The sequence below is a fragment of the Sinohyriopsis cumingii genome, chromosome 12, assembly GCF_028554795.1.
Source record: "Sinohyriopsis cumingii isolate HCF-2022 chromosome 12, ASM2855479v2, whole genome shotgun sequence".
NCBI lineage: Eukaryota > Metazoa > Mollusca > Bivalvia > Unionida > Unionidae > Sinohyriopsis > Sinohyriopsis cumingii.
The window spans coordinates 9,808,711-9,825,746 of NC_142972.1; the positions used below are offsets into that span (position 1 = coordinate 9,808,711).

The 17,036-nt window shown below is 36.4% G+C and overlaps 1 protein-coding gene across 3 annotated transcripts; it reads left to right on the top strand.

The window, feature by feature from the left end:
• The first annotated feature begins 6,251 nt into the window (after window positions 1–6,251).
• Window positions 6,252–14,185, top strand: LOC149785992 (heat shock 70 kDa protein 12A-like). Of its 3 annotated transcripts, none has more exons than XM_089976264.1 (2): window positions 6,252–6,305; window positions 11,403–14,185. In XM_089976264.1, the coding sequence occupies exon 2, from the start codon at window positions 11,734–11,736 to the stop codon at window positions 13,186–13,188; it is 1,455 nt and encodes a 484-aa protein (XP_089832390.1). In that variant the 5' UTR covers window positions 6,252–6,305; window positions 11,403–11,733; the 3' UTR covers window positions 13,189–14,185. The 3 variants fall into 3 exon arrangements, with proteins under 3 accessions (XP_089832390.1, XP_089832391.1, XP_089832392.1); XM_089976265.1 differs by having other exon boundaries at window positions 11,408–14,185; XM_089976266.1 differs by having other exon boundaries at window positions 6,273–6,301.
• The last annotated feature ends 2,851 nt before the right edge of the window (window positions 14,186–17,036 follow it).

Below are 17,036 nucleotides of genomic sequence, written 5' to 3' on the forward strand. Positions count from 1 at the left end.
CAGATATTCCATGTTGATGCATGCCAATCTCGGGAGGGTATTTTTGGGCTCCGTGTCGCGGCTCCTTGCCAGGTATAAAGTTGGCGTGCGGAGGACCCTCCGGCGTCCATAAGGCTCAGGATATTATGGGGAAATTTAACGAACACTGGACGAGCGGCTGTTTAGGCACCACTATTCCCAGGAGTTGTTGTTTTCTAATAAAGGGGTGGTGTGGAGTGGGTTCGGTGTTGCCCTGAAAGGAGAGACGACCCGGCGTACACCATCCTCGACCCACCTACAACACCTGCGCACCAGGGAATGACCCTCAGTGTGCTGGTCATAAGATCTATTTGTACGAGCCTGTTGAGATGGCATGTAGTTCTCGTTGCATCACTGATCCTGTATGGTCTCTGGATACGTACATCATTATTGACTGATCGGAAATCACTAGCCAACCTGTCATATACCATCTCGATAAGTCCACGGACAGGGTAGGTGATCAGCTGCTGGTCCTAGTTGCGTGCGCAAAGAATTGCGGATCGTGCCGGAAGATAGCAAACAACCTCCCAAGGGTCTTCTCACCGAGCAAAAAAGGTCGTTCAGTCAAATTGGATGTCTCATGCGGATTATTGACTTGGAAGTATTGAACAACCCTGCACTGCGTACTGCAGATATGGTGGCCCCCACCTGCAGAAGAAGCAAAGACAAGGGACACGAGTTTCGTGTTTGTCAAACAATGTACTCCTGTCTGATATTTTCTGCTACGTATGGTATGGCAAAATCCCCTTCTCTGCGTGAGGCTCCCGAGGTATAGCTTATGGAGGAGATCAGCCTTGACCGTCGATCTCTCTACAACCTTGACCTTTTTGGACTCTGTCTAATCTCAGGAGAGAGTGCATCTTGAGGAGTAGTCCTACGAACTTAGTGATAGTGACTCCAATATATTCATCTCTAAACATTCCCACCACCGTTTTTTATCGTTACATTGTAGGTGTTATCTCCCGGGACGTAACCCTTTTCGTACAGGTCGGCGTCTTTGGATATGTCCATATTGTCACGCGCCCCCTACGGAATTATTACTAACCCCGGAGAAGGATGGAGAATTTAAAGGTTACATAGCTCCAAGCCCACAGTCAGCAAAGCCGACGGTCTAGATGTTAAAATATAAAATTAATAAGTGAAAGGTATAACAATTTAGCAAACTATATCACAGTATTCCACAATTACAGGACAATTTTTCAATGCAACTGCTTCCAATCACTACACGACCTATCCAAATTCCCAGTTAATTCATCCCGCGAAATTAAAGGTGAGAGGGTTTCCTTCCCGTGTCCCTTCTTTGTTACTCATCTGTAACTTCCGCCTTGTATTCCTTTCCCGGCTCTCCTTGTCGGTACTTCCAGTACCCTCGTTTCCGTCTCCGGCCCTCCATCCTCGCACAACTGCCTATCTCTACGTGCTCTCCACGTCTTCTCCAACATTCGACTATCTTAGTTCTGAGTGGATACCGGTGGTCTCTTTGAAAACGGTCTGGGGTGGTGTCACTGAGGTGTTGCAATGTCGGGTTTCCGGCCTCCAAGCCTAAGCCGACCGGTGACATCACTGCTAGTTGCAAACAGTGTCTCTCCCAGTGGTACGTTTTTTCAACCTCGAATTTGAAGTTAACGCAATGGCTAATTCACGGACAGGTATTTTCTTTGTGTCAGTATCGGTCTAAAGTCGTAATATTATATAACACGTATTGACATTACCCAAAGTACTTTGAATTACGAATTCTTTCAGCAGACATTTATAAACATGAGCAAGAATTGTTCACAAATTTTCTGACACAGCGTGACACATATAGTTTCTAACATTAATTTCATGCTCATTTCTTGCATTGGTTTGAAGTTCAGGACAGGACATATTCATACCTTCGTAGTGTAGCAGAAGTTAATTGTGTCTGGGTTCACTCATATCATCTTCGAAAGCACCGGCATTCACTTGTGCTAATACTTCAGTTAGCGTATAAGGCGACACCGAAAGGCGTCGTAGTACTTTGGTTTCTTCTGATTTCTCGCTGGAATAGCGTGATTGTTTCATCTGGGTTCCAAAATTTGATTTCGCTAAAATGTATACACACATGTTCCTTATACAGAGAGGGCTTTATACTCTAAGAGTATATAAAGTATATAATTCATACACCATCCAGACTGTGAAGAAGATATGAGTAAAGATAGATTGCCCTTCTCGTCACAGATTTACAGAGATTCATTCGACAGCATAATTCAGACAAGTTGACCAACTACTCTTCTATATATAGCATTCAAGATGCCTGCTAATTCTGTGAAGAAAAAGGACAATTGAGCTTCAAAATTTCCACAACGTCAAAGCAAATGAAATGCAGGAAAAAATAGAGACAATGGTACAATTACATGTCATCCTTGTCAGGTAAAAAGGACATTGGTGTTCTCAGTGTCACAAGAAAAAGAAACCAAGTAGAACGAATAGAAGGGTGTGTGTGTATTCATCAGACACAGGAACAAATAATCCATACACGTCAAGAAATATAATGAGGCATAACAACTAGAAATAAGTGATGAAGAAGAACCCATGCCAATGAAGAAATTGAAGAAAAAAGAGAGTGAAATAAAGAAAGAAGAAAATAGACTTTTGTGATGTGCCCTTGTGATTCAGATTCAAAAAGAATATACCAATGAAAACTTAGGTGTCTCTGTTTTTATTTTTTATGGCAAGGATGCGATTCTTAAACACACACTCACACACGCATGCAATTAAATCGTAGGGAAAGAGACCTAAGTTCCATTTGATTTGACAGTCATTGAATAGTATTACTTTTCTAAGAGATATCAGTGGTCTTATGACTGTTGGAAGTTTCTTTAGTTATAAACAACGTATGAACGTAACACCATCAGCTTTAAGTGTCTCATTCTCTTTCCACGTCCCACTTATCCTCCTGTTGAAGCTTTTGCTGCTTTGGTAGTAGTAGTAGCAGCAGCAATGGCATCTCAGTGGCAGTGAGAGTGGATATAGTGATGGAAGGGTTAGAAATCTTGACAGGTGAATGCCTCTCTCTCTTGGGTTTAGAATAAGAAGTATGATATATTTGTCTCAGACACTTTAACTCTGTTAAAATGTCTTGTAGCGGACATAGCGTTTTCGTTTCACTACCTTCCTTCTGTCCTTCACAATTCGTATACGTTTTTCCTTTTCTCTTCCGCAAGCTTTCAGTTTTCCTCCTCTTCTTTTTATTGAATAATTGCTTCTTCTGTTTCTTTCGTTGCAAAACATTATCCAATTCATCCTTTTGTCTCCTTCTGAAATCATCTACTAATGGTAATGATAGAGACGGATGTTAAGGTGGACTTTTGCGGTATGCTTTTGAAATGTTATTTTTATTCAAATGGAATATATAACAAAATAGTAAGAGTCGCGATTTGTTATTTAGGTAGGAATACGATATTCCAACACTCTTTTGCACACACACACACACACACACACACACACACACACACAGAGTTTGTCAGTTTTCATAATGTTCGTTGTACACGCTTATATTGTTATCCAGTAGTAAGGTCGTCACATGTTGAACAAAGCGCACACACACACACACACACACTCGAGTTTTCTATGAAATAATTTAGATTTAAATGATAATGGTATCTAATCTGCTTCAAGATACCCCTGTCTCAAAATTTCTATCATCATGAAATAACAATAACAGGGTGATTACCAGATGTTACAATCGAGACTTTTTTAGTTGGTTCTGTGTACGTCAGATGTCTTATCTTGGATACGGGTAGTCTCGTGTTGGCACCGCACTGTGTCACGAGAATGTGTCTAACGTTAGATCTAACGTTTAACCCTCCTCCCCCACAAATAAAGCAAAGTACAGTGTAATAATTACTTGAATATGAGCCGTCCTATTCTGCATTATATTGCCTGCAATCGAGAGCCAACACACTCGTTTAAGACAAAAGTCAGTCATTATAAGCGAATTATATCGGCTAAATAGAAATGTAGCAATGCATGCCATGTTTTTTGTTACCTGCTTTCAGACTTCCGATAGAACATGATTTATTTGTAGTGTACTCCCGTCCATGGAATTTTAACATTGTCTGTGATCTCAAGGCGTGTGCAGCAACATGATGATCTTAAATTTGACACAACCAGATGTTACTGCATTCATTAGACAAAAGTATAATACTGTTTATGTTAAACTGAAGAATGAAAACATTTGCCATTTAACATTTTTAACATAGGATTTACCCTCAGAAACTCATAAAAGGGCAAGCTAATGTTAATTTCTCCTTGTTCTGTTATGCAGCAAAAAGGAAAACAAATGGTGTCCTACTATCATTTCCGTTTACATTCACTACTACTACTACTACTACTACTACTACTACTACTAATAATAATAATAATAATAATATTTTATGGTCTTTTGAGTAGTATGGTCCATGTTACAGATGGATATTAGATAAACAGGGTGATTTGATCATGTTAAGTCCCTCTCTCTCATAAAACCCCTTTTAAGAGATGCAGCTTCGATGTCCTTTTATGTAACTATATGTATCAAGCAAAACAAACTAAACCATTTCATTTAGAGGGCCGAGAACGTCACATTTCCAGCCAAAGACATCTAACATGCTACAGTGTTTGAAACAGACAGTCTGGCCACAAATGACAAGCTTATTCCAGTTCGACAGCAGATTGTCGCCTCGTGCTACCCTGGTACAAAACATACATTTCAGCATGGCAGCCTAATGTTAAGTTCCCGTTGATCTTTGTAAACATATGCCCCACAACTATCTCGTTTAGCTCCCTAGTGTGTCTGTCTACTACTGAGTTATTTATACGGTTTGCGACATGATAAAATGTCTCTTATGTAAACAAAGGTAACGCCACGACTTTATGTGTAGGGCATCCCACAAATCGATGACACTTGTTATTCTCCATTATCAATGAGGTGTTTGTGGGTTAGAAGAAAAACATTGTCGCAATGCCTTTTTCCATCCAACCTCCATAAAAGTAAAACTGATTAGAGTTTCTATAATCATTAATAACATTACGTTGTTTTGTTGACTTTGTAAATCACGATGACTGTTCTGACGTACACCTCCTTTCGTTTTTGATGTTTTGTTACCGACCGTCATATCACCCATCCATCTTTCCTTCGACATTTCAATCGGCATTTTTGTGTTTCCTAATAAATTCAGTGGTCCTCGTTTGTATGAGGCCACCCCTTATCTCATACAAAGTTAGTCTTTTGACAGGATTGATATATTTTGACACGGTTGGTAACTTATGTTGGAGACAAAATGGGAAGAATTTATGCTGTTTTGGTGTCGGCCTCGCTGGCGTATAATCATGGATTTCCTTTTTTGAGAGGAGATGGGGAGACCTCTGTGCTAACCTTAAAGTTTACTACTGCATTAAAACAATAAACCATATTTTGTAATCTCAGAATCAAAGCACTATAAATATAAAAGATGTATCACTTGCTGTAAACGCTATTGTAACCAAACACTTGGCGGTATTTTGCAATTCATACTTCCTGAATCACAATAGATAGCATTCAAAAAGTTTGGAAAACAATTATCCACACATCTCACCAGTATAGCGCTTGTAAATGTATAAATGTAGCATACATGTGGGTCACCAGTAGTATGCCTAGACATACATCTGGGTCACCAGTAGAATGCCAAGACATACATCTGGGTCACCAGTAGAATGCCAAGACATACATCTGGGTCACCAGTCGAATGCCTAGACATACATCTGGGTCACCAGTAGAATCACCAATAGAATGCCTAGACATACATCTGGGTCACCAGTAGAATGTCTAGACATACATCTGGGTCACCAGTAGAATGCCAAGACATACATCTGGGTCACCAGTAGAATCACCAGTAGAATGCCAAACATATATCTGGGTCACCAGTAGAATGCCAAGACATACATCTGGGTCACCAGTAGAATCACCAGTAGAATGCCTAGACATACATCTGGGTCACCAGTAGAATGCCAAGACATACATCTGGGTCACCAGTAGAATCACCAGTAGAATGCCAAGACATACATCTGGGTCACCAGTAGAATGCCTAGACATACATCTGGGTCACCAGTAGAATGCCTAGACATACATCTGGGTCACCAGTAGAATGCCCACTATAGTATTTATCCCCGATAAATGCCGTTCTGGCTAATAACAACAAAACCGCCTTCGTCTACATTATCACTATTGATTGCTACTTTTTAAATTTCTTCTCAAGGGAACACGCTGCTCTAACAACTGACTCGTTGCACGCAGAAGGAAATTGTACGTAAGTATCTCGCACACACCTTCATCTCCAAAAAATAAGAAGTTGTCTAAGTCTTCTCCTTATATGCACCCCAATACACTGCTATTTGATACAAGCCACATGCACAAGCATCCATGTTTTCTCCACTTGACACACAAACATCCATAAGCGAGTACAAATAACCATTAACATGTAAATACTTAAAACCCAATTCATTCGTGACTTCTGCCAGAACTTGTATCTATATTTATTTCTAGATGCCTCTTTTACATTTTTAAGTGTACAGCTCGAAATGACTGGACCAAGTCAGCTTTAACCGTTGCGTTCAGTTTTTAATTTGGTTGGATTTATTCATTCACATAATTATTCATTGGGATTACACAGTGCTCAATGATAGTCTTGGTCTAAAACATTAATTTTTGAATTATAGTGAATTCAGTCAAGGACGTTTTGGATTACATTATTGTGATACATCAAAAGACTTAGCACATCGCCACATTTCAGGACATTGTCATATAAGCACGTTCCAGACTACAGGCACATCAACATATTCAATATTGGAACTTATTTGGAACATCTCTGGAATTCAATTGGAATTTCATAAATTTGGACTTGTGATAAAACTTGTATGCATATTTGGGATTTAATTCACAATATTGTAAATTATTTTTAAATTTTCACTTTATATTCAAGGGAAAAAAATATTTGTTGAATTTTACAAAACTTGTTGGTTTTCTTTCATTTATGATTCTTTGTGTAAGACCATATAGTCGTAATTATGCCAACATTTTATTTCCTTCATGTTAAATAGGGTTTTAACTATTTATTGCACTATTGCCCAGTTTGCATATCTTTAACTGATTTAGCAAAAAAATAGCATTATCTCCTAAGTCAAATGCTCTGCTAAAATAATCGAGCATGATTCCCACAAGATGTTCATTGTCTGGTGCTTTCAGCGATTTACATTCATACTGAGGAGAGCTGTTGTACGTCACTGATTAATATCAAAACCCAAATGCATACTATGCAACAATTTGTACTCTTGCACAATCGTGGAACTGCTCCTCAAAGTTTAAGATAGGAAAGAAAGGATTGAAATGCGTCTGTAATTTTAACTTTATCAGAGAGGCCTGATTTTGACAGGTTTAACCTTAATTTCTTTCTTGTATTCTTATGTTCCTTTCGGAAGCTAAAGATGCTGCATTTCATATAAATCTTAGCCCGATGTTGTAAGTGAACATTATGGCATCTGAAGTTTAACTTACTTTAACACTTTATAATTATTAATCATGAGTATTCCGTTAAGTTTTTCTTTGGAAATATCTAATAGTTTTCATGATGACAAGGAGTAATAGATTTTTTAATAACTTATTTTTAGCACATTACAAATAATCATTAAATTCATTAGCAATATCTTCATTTCTGTTGATAAATACGCCATCTTTCCTTCAGGTGAAAACATTATTGAACTTGAATATTTAACATTACAATCTGCCATATCTTTGAGAGAAAAAACGTATATCACCTGGCTTTTGTTTAGACTGCTGAACAAGATGCTGGTGAAGAAATTGTTTGGTCTTCTTATCGGTCTAAATCTAAATTCTTCATCTGTTTGTATTGTTCAACATTAACAGGTGTTTTGATTGCATCATGTATTTCATGGGCAAGCCAGGATGACTGATTAACATATTTATCTAATTACGACTCTATGGCTTTAAACAAGTAATATAAAAAAGTGTAAAGCAACAAGCTTTATAAAATTCAACAAATAATTTATTTCCATAGAATACAAAGTAAAAATGTATAAAATGAAGCAAATTAAATCCCAAATAATCCATGAAGAAATAATTTGAATAATTCCTAATAATATACTGTACACAACAATAACCTCATTCTTCTAGGATGTTAAAGCACTAATGAATAATCTTTCTAGTAACAAAATTATATGGTCTTCCACTTGACTCCAAGGCACAATTAACATTTTCTATTTAAAATATAATACTTAATGGAAAATAACATTCTAGAAAGTTCTTAATATTTACCCCCCAAAAATGTTATTTATAATTAGAAAGTTTGTTACTTAAATTATAATATATAACCCGAAGTGTGTCAGGCACGCCAGGGGAATCCCAATAACCCTGACCCAGACCCAAATAAACATGCTTACTTCTATTAATAATGATAATAATATTAAACCCGTACACAAAGAGAATATTTTAGCTATGTATTAGTTGTGTAAAGAATTTTAAAAAATCAATAATTCAAGTAGAAAATGAACTTGATTTTGGGCAAGGTTATGTTTCATATACAATGTTACATTAAAATAGCATATAATGAAATTTTAAAAAATAACAAACAGTGAAAATTAAATATACATAACAATCTCAATGCCTTATCAGTGGAATATGACATTAGCAAAAAATCTAGTATAAAATATCATGATTAGCTTTAATTAATATGCAGTTGTACAGTCTATACAATATACAAAGTCATATGGTCGGCGTTCTTTTGCTGCATACCAGGGCCCAGCAACGTGGAATGAATTGCCCACTGAACTTAGACACAAAGACACAGTGATCCCATTCAAGAGTGCTCTCAAAACTCATTTCGACTGCAAGAACAAACTTAAAAACCTAATAATGTTTCCTACCTTAAATATTCTCAGCAAGTTTTTTTTTTATGTTTTCTAATTTCATGGTGTTTGTCTTTGTAATCATATCATTATATATATTTTTTTTTAATCTTATAGGTGTTGTCTAATGTTGTAAAGCGCTTAGAGCTTCTAAAGATTAGGCGCTATACAAAGTCCTCATTATTATTATTATTATTAAAATTTTATATTGGAACTTTTTCATGAAGATTTTGAAATACCTGTAGGTAATGCGTGTGATAGTTCAGGCACAAGTATGCTGGCTTTACAAATAAAAGAATTGGCTAGTGATCAATATGACATATCGGAGGGATATTAATATAATACTATGACATATCGGAGGGATATTAATATAATAATATGACATATCGGAGGGATATTAATATAATAATATGACATATCTGAGGGATATTAATATAATAATATGACATATCGGAGGGATAGTAATATAATAATATGACATATCGGAGGGATATTAATGTAATTGCATTACTCGAATTATAGTAAATGTGGTCAATTAAAGTTTGACTTTGACTTTGTCACGGGACGGTTCTTCTGAGTTCATTTTCAGGCTGAACTAGTCATAATTAACCATTGACTCTTATTGGGAGATTTAATATGTATTGGTTCATTTCTCCTAAAATGAATAATTTCTTTTGCTCATGGAAAACTTTCTTTATCTGATCTTCAAACAGCTCATTCAACGTATAATTAACATTTTGATATATGTCATTTAAGCCAACACGTTAAGATTTTCGAATTGTGAAGTGACTTCAAACTACATATTTTCAACATCATCTATCTCCAGATGTTCTCTTCGTCTATATACAGTAACCTTCTCCGACATATTCTAACTAAATTTAATTTGATTAAGCTTACCTGGGTACATTATATCTTTAATATTTAAGTGACCAATATGCATGATATTAATTCACAACCCTAATTTTAACAAACTGTTTGGGGACTGTAAGGGAGACGTATAAAAACCACGCGCTCAACACCGAACAACGATCATTATTTCTACACATTTATCATTGTTGTCAGTTCCAGTGAATGATTAGCAAGATTAAATTCTGCTACTGTCTAAATTTGTCGACGTCATTAGGGCCCATCCTTGAACTTGTACTGCTCCTTTTTCAAGAACCAATTATAGAACGATATAACCATTTACGGATCTTTTCATTACATACTATATTGTTTTGATCGTTGGTCACCCTGTGGTTATCGAATGAATAAAAAAAACCCCACCAGAATGAAATTAATGATGAAATAGTTCACTTTTGCAAAGGTTTTAGTTGTATCCATCAGCCATTGTAAACAATGACTATCATGCAGACAGTAAATTCAAAAAAGAGTGATCACAAGAACGAAATGTTAGCCCTTCTGTAAATAAAGGTTGCTCTTTTATTTTGCAGTTATTTTTTATCTCTACGTTTTCAGATCTGAAATTTTCATAGGCACTATTTAGCAATCAATGTGCTTACGTGCTGTTAACATTCGTTCAAACGTACATACCTTGGCACTGTGAAAAAAACAACACATAAACATTATTTCTTATTATATCAAAGTAGATAAACTGTAAAGAGGTTTTACAACCAGAGAATAAATTTCTTTTTCTTTAATAAATGCATTGTTCTTAAAAATTGCTTCGAATATTATTATCATGACCCACTCCTACAATGCAGACTTTACTGGAGAAAAGTCACATGCTTTGAAATACATTTCATTGACAGTCACTATGGCCACTGTCAGAAATACATTTCAGGGATCAATAATTACCTTGATGAGCTACTCGCAAAACGTCGCGCAGTCCACTTTTCTAACTAATATTCTCATTCATATGTACAATACACAGTTAACCTGCTGAGGGTAACCTACCACAATATACAGTATATTAATAATTAATACAGATAGTTTAAAAGTTAATGAACGTATTTATTCCTATTTCCAAATAAACTGGTCACAAAGGGTCTTCTGTACAGGCCAGAATATTGATAGTATGGGCCATACCCGTAGTCATGAACTTAGCACAGATTCCTAACCTATGGTAGGAAGCATAAAACGTAGGTCGCAGTGACCTTTTTGTTTATAAGGTTAGAGTACTAAGATAAATACATCCAAATACCAAGTTTAAAGAGCACTTTAAACCTAATATTTAACAAACAGAGGACACACGCTATGTCACCGAATGAATCATATAAATAAACATAATAGTCAATAACTAATGTTTTCTTTTGGGTCAAACAGAATGCCAATGTAGTTCAAAATTATTCTAATGCTTGAATGTATAATGAAGTTTTGGATTAATTTGTTTTTAAAGGTCAAAATGATATTTATTTGATAAACTATATATTATTTGGGCTCTTCGACATATTTCTCCTACATTTGAAATTGGAATTTTGCCTTTAAATCAAATATGAATTAGCTATTTACTTCCTATTCACTTGCATGCCCCTAATCTGGTGAAGAGAAGGCTATCCATAGGCTGACATGGCTCAAGAAACAGAAATGGATGGTCCCTGGACATTTGTTCCTTTTGTAATAGCACTGGATATCTGAACTTCATTTTCGGGATATGCTATATCTTCTTCTGATGGTTACAAAAGAAAGGATATTTACGAGGTGCAAGTCAAAGAATGGGAATCGGTGTCACTAAGAACCCTTAAAACACCAACGTGCGTCCTTTGTAAACCAAACAAAGAATTCCATTCCTTCGGCTATGAAGCTGAAGTACACTTTTGCGCCTTGCCTGATGACGACGAAGATCCTGCCGAATGGTACTTCTTCAAAAATTTCAAAATGCTACTTTACAAAGAGCAGGACCTTTCTCGAGGCATAGAACTGTTAGATGCAACAGGGAAGAAAATGCTTGCACTTGATGTGTTTGCTATGTGTATCGAATATTTGAAGGACACTGCAGTCAACGAGGCGAAAGCGAGATTTGAAGAATTAACAGAATATGATTTTGGTTGGGTTTTGACGGTGCCCGCCATCTGGAGCGACAAATCAAAACAATTCATGAGGGAGGCTGCTGAGAAAGCTGGTATTGAACCTTCTCACTTGAGACTGGCTCTGGAGCCGGAATGTGCATCCGTTTTCTGCAGAGATGTCGCTGTCAGGAGATCCTTATCACAAAGTGGAGCAGTGAAAGATCTTTCAATTATGGAATCAGGATCCAGGTACATGGTTGTCGACATGGGCGGTGGAACAATTGATGTCACTGTACATGAAATCACAAAAGATGGAGTTTTAAAAGAAATTTCCCAAGCTAGTGGTGGAGATTGGGGAGCAAATTCTGTAAATGCGTCTTTCAGTGCATTTATGGTAAGGATCTTTGGTGCACCTGTATGGAAGACCTTTGAGGCCAACCATCCGTTAGGATTCTATGAATTAATGCAAGATTTTGAGAGAAAGAAACGTTCAAAAGTAAACAAGAAAGTAATCATATCTATACCCATAGGGTTGTCTCAGCTACATAAAGAAAAGGAAGGTCGTGACTTATCGGATTCTCTTAAATCAATTCATCTTTACAGCACCTCTGTACAGTTTAGATCGGACAACAAACTGTCAATAGATGCAGAAGTATTTCAACAAGACTTCTTTGGAAGCTGCATACAAAATATTACTGAACATCTCGAAAAGATCATTCAATGTGTGCCGAATCTGACAAGGATTTTGTTAGTTGGTGGATTTTCAGAATGTCCATTAGTGATTGATTCAATCAAAACAAAGTTCCCGAACCAAAGAGTAATTCTACCGCCAGAGCCCTCAGCTGCCGTGCTCAGGGGAGCCATATTGTATGGAAGAGACCCGTCCGTCATCAAAAGCCGCATCTGCAAATTCACCTATGGCTTTGATTGGTCTGAGGAGTACATCCCGGGGATTCATCCTCCAAATAAAAGGGTTAACACTGATGATGGTCCATACTGTTCCGATGTCTTCAAGAAGCTTGATGAGGTTGGGCAAGAGGTAAATGTGGGACACTGCAGCGAGGAGATTGAGACATTCGTAACCTATAAGTTTCAAGAAAGAATCACGTTCCCATTCTACAAGTCCTGCCAGAAATCCCCACACTTTGTCACCGACAAAGGTTGCACATATATAGGAACACTTTATATGGATGTGCCCTTTTCTAGCGAAGGAGTCAACAGATCGGTCTTCATACAGGTGCAGTTTGGAGGAACAGAAATCATTGCTAAAGCCAGAGACCGTTTTGGAAAGAAGGAGAAATCTGCTAGATTCGACCTCCTGTGATATTATTATACAGTATCTTTCTTGATCCATACAGAATCCATACAGAGTTATGCAGATATTGACTAATATCAAAGTTACATATTTTAATATTGCAACTGTAAAATGATGCAAAGTATTTGTTGGTAAGAAAGTATTAATTGGATGCCAGAGGAAATAGACAAGGCATTGCTCATAAAGGCTTCTCTAATTCAGGTAAACATGATTTCAATCTATACTCAGTGTTAATAATATATACTTATTGTCCACTAAAACATGAAACAGATTAATAATTTTCTATACTTACCATTTAGCTAATTGTTCATGCTTCTTGTTTCAATATCAGGTATCTAACCATTGTATAGTATGCTATCTGGACAAGTTATAAAAACCGTACAGACATAAACATACAGTCCCCATATTAATTTATAACATTTTGGTAGTTTTAAAGACTTGCTAGTTTGCAGACAGTACAATAATTTCAATGTAAGTTTGAAATGTCTTAGAATAACAATATTTATTTCTCTAATATAGAAGATGAGCTCTGATGCACGCATTTGCTTGAAAAAAGTGTTTTTACTTGTTTTTCTATGAACTCCATTAAACGACGCAACACTTACATTATTCTTTTTTATTGTTGTTGTTGTTGTGGGTTTATTGCCATTTTTCAGCACAAGAAAGGCTTTACATGGTGGCCAGTATTAATGGTGGAGGAAGAACCCGGGAAAACTCGGAAAGAACCACCAACCCACGAGAAGCTACTAGCAAGCTTTCTCACGTACCCACACTGGCTGGGTGGTTTTCTTCGTTTTTTGTTGTAAATTTGTACTTGTAATGTAACTTACAGTTACAAAGGTTAAATTTTTGGCATAAATACCTAACAATATATTTAATTAACGAGAAAACTGCATTTCATTTAGAGTTGGTCTGCATAGTTAGAATGTGAAAAATCCAAATTAAATTGATGTTTGATTTAGTGTTAAATATTATATTCTGTATTAAAGAAATTTTTATCGCTTTATCCTCGTATTTGATAATTTACAAAAGTTAGACAAAATAACAGCCAATGTGTCGAACATCTCCAGAAATCGTGCACTATATAAGATGCTGGCAGAAACATCTAAAACACTGCTAACCAAACAACACAGACAAACTACAATGCAGGTATATTTTATAGCACGCTGGACCCGACAAAGAAACTTAAATAAAGATCTGTGATAATGTTATTAATGACAGAGTGTGATATGTTATTAATGACTGAGTGTGATAATGTTATTAATGACTGAGTGTGATATGTTATTAATGACTGAGTGTGATAATGTTATTAATGACAGAGTGTGATAATGTTATTAATGACTGAGTGTGATAATGTTATTAATGGCTGAGTGTGATAATGTTATTAATGACAGAGTGTGATAATGTTATTAATGACTGAGTGTGATAATGTTATTAATGACTGAGTGTGGAATACGGGGAGGAATAAGATGATACCAGATATATACCACAAAACAACCAATAATGTGCTGCTGATGATATGGGTAGAGTTGTATATAATTGAGAATACGACAGTTCTAAATCATGTAACAAGAATTACAAATGCATAGGGCTGGGCTATGTTGCAATACATGAGGGTAAATGAAGATATACATTCTTGTTGTGATAATTATAACAATGTAAATGAAGAAGCAATGTGATTTTTTTAAAACTTATATTAACTATAAGAAAATACTTTTGTGTATTTTACTCACCAAGGGGTGACGGAAATACAAAATATATAAATAAATTTCAAGTTGTGACCCACTAAGCGGATGGAATGTTTTAAGTTATGAACAACTTTTTCATTATTTTCAGAAAAGACACAAGCAATATGCCGTATACAAGAATAATTTCGTTGTTTGTCTTATCCTGTGAAACGACACCATCTCGTCCTTATACCATAATATTACCTTCTCGCGCTAACGACATTTCTCGTATCACCGACTGTTCATGCTCCGTGATACCGACACATTAGTCTTAGCTCCGTGTCACTGACACAACTGTCCTTGCTCCGCGTCACCAACACAGCTGTCCTTACTCCGTGTCACCGACACAACTGTCCTTGCTCCATCTCACCGACACAACTGTCCTTGCTCCGTGTCACCGATACAACTGTCTTTGGTCCGTGCCACCGACACAACTGTCCTTGGCCCGTGTCACCGACACAACTGTCCTTGCTCCATGTCACCGACACAAATGTCCTTGCTCCGTGTCACAGACACAACTGTCTTTGGTCCGTGCCACCAACACAACTGTCCTTGGCCCGTGTCACCAACACAACTGTCCTTGATCCATGTCACCGACACAACTGTCCTTGCTCCGTGTCACCGACACAACTGTCCTTGCTCCGTGTCACCGACACAACTGTCCTTGCGCCATGTCACCGACACAACTGTCCTTGACCCATGTCATAGATACAACTGTCCTTGGTCCGTATCACCGACACAACTGTCCTTGGTCCGTGTCATCGACACATCTGTCCCTGCCCCCATTGCCAGGAAGGACAGACATCTTTTCAAAAATAAAAATTAAAACTAAATTGCTAGGTATGGAAGCATTAAGATTGAAATAACTGAATATTTTTATTGCGTATGTGATAGTCATGTATATTTGATTTAATTTATATTTTATTTAATTTAATTGTTTGTAAGTTTTAAAATCTTTTTTTTTATTTGCATTACATGTCAAAATAATTTTGTTTACTAGGAGTTTCAATTTTTCCAGCAAATAGTTTGACCTTGACTGTTCAGTTGTAAACACCTAAAGCTGACCTAGTTCCCTGCCTTGATTTTGAAAGCAGTGAGGGAAGTAAACAACTTTTCATTTTTGTTTATTCTCGGAGTAAAATGATTGGTTTTTGTCACGGTCATACTGGGAATACGTGCTTTAGACGTAAATGCTTCTCGAAGATTCTGGAAAGTTGACCCTCATCCGGGAATTTGTTTTGCGTTTCAAGTTACCATATAATTTTTGTTTATAGAGATTTTTCTTAGTCTGGGCTTAAAACACTTGATGTCAAGGTGTTCGTTTGTTTGTGACCAGTTTAGGGAATTACATTTTAATTTTTATTCAGATTATTTGGATTCTAAAGGATAATTCTTTTTCCTGGAAATATTTGAGTGCTCTTACAGAATTCTTGGACAAAAACATTTAATAAATTATTGTTTTGTGAATGACACAGAACTGTAGACCTTACAACACCACAAAGGATACAGTATACGTCATCCCCTTCCATCTTGGATTCTTCGTCGGGACTCGAACTTGAATTCATTAGAACATTTAATTATTAGGACTTCTAAAATTTAATTCGTGGATTATTCTTGGATTGTATTTTGGATTTGATTCTTAAAACCGTAAATTCTTATTGTTTTGTATTTTTACAGTATTTTTCCAGGGAAATAAATTTGTTGTTAAATTTTTCAAAGCTTGTTGTTTTCAGTCTTTTGTGTTACTGTTTTTTCGAACCTAAACACGTAACAGTGATTTAGGCGATGTCCTTTATGTAAACAAAACGAGTTACCGTTTGCATTTTGTTGACCTGATCATGTAGACATAACAAATAACAAAGCACCAGCTGTTGCCATGATCCTGGCTTGATTAGATGTTTTATTTTAACAGCTGTAACATTTGATTGGCAGATTAAATCATAGACGTGGCCAAAGCAAATCAAGCCTGAAAATATGTGAATTATTTTCAGTTGGAGAAAGGGAAGAGTGAACATTGAAATAAGAATTATAAGTAAGTCAAACAGCGATAGGTAGAAATACTATATTACATCGATAGGTAGAAATACTATATTACATCGATAGGTAGAAATACTATATTAACAACAGTAC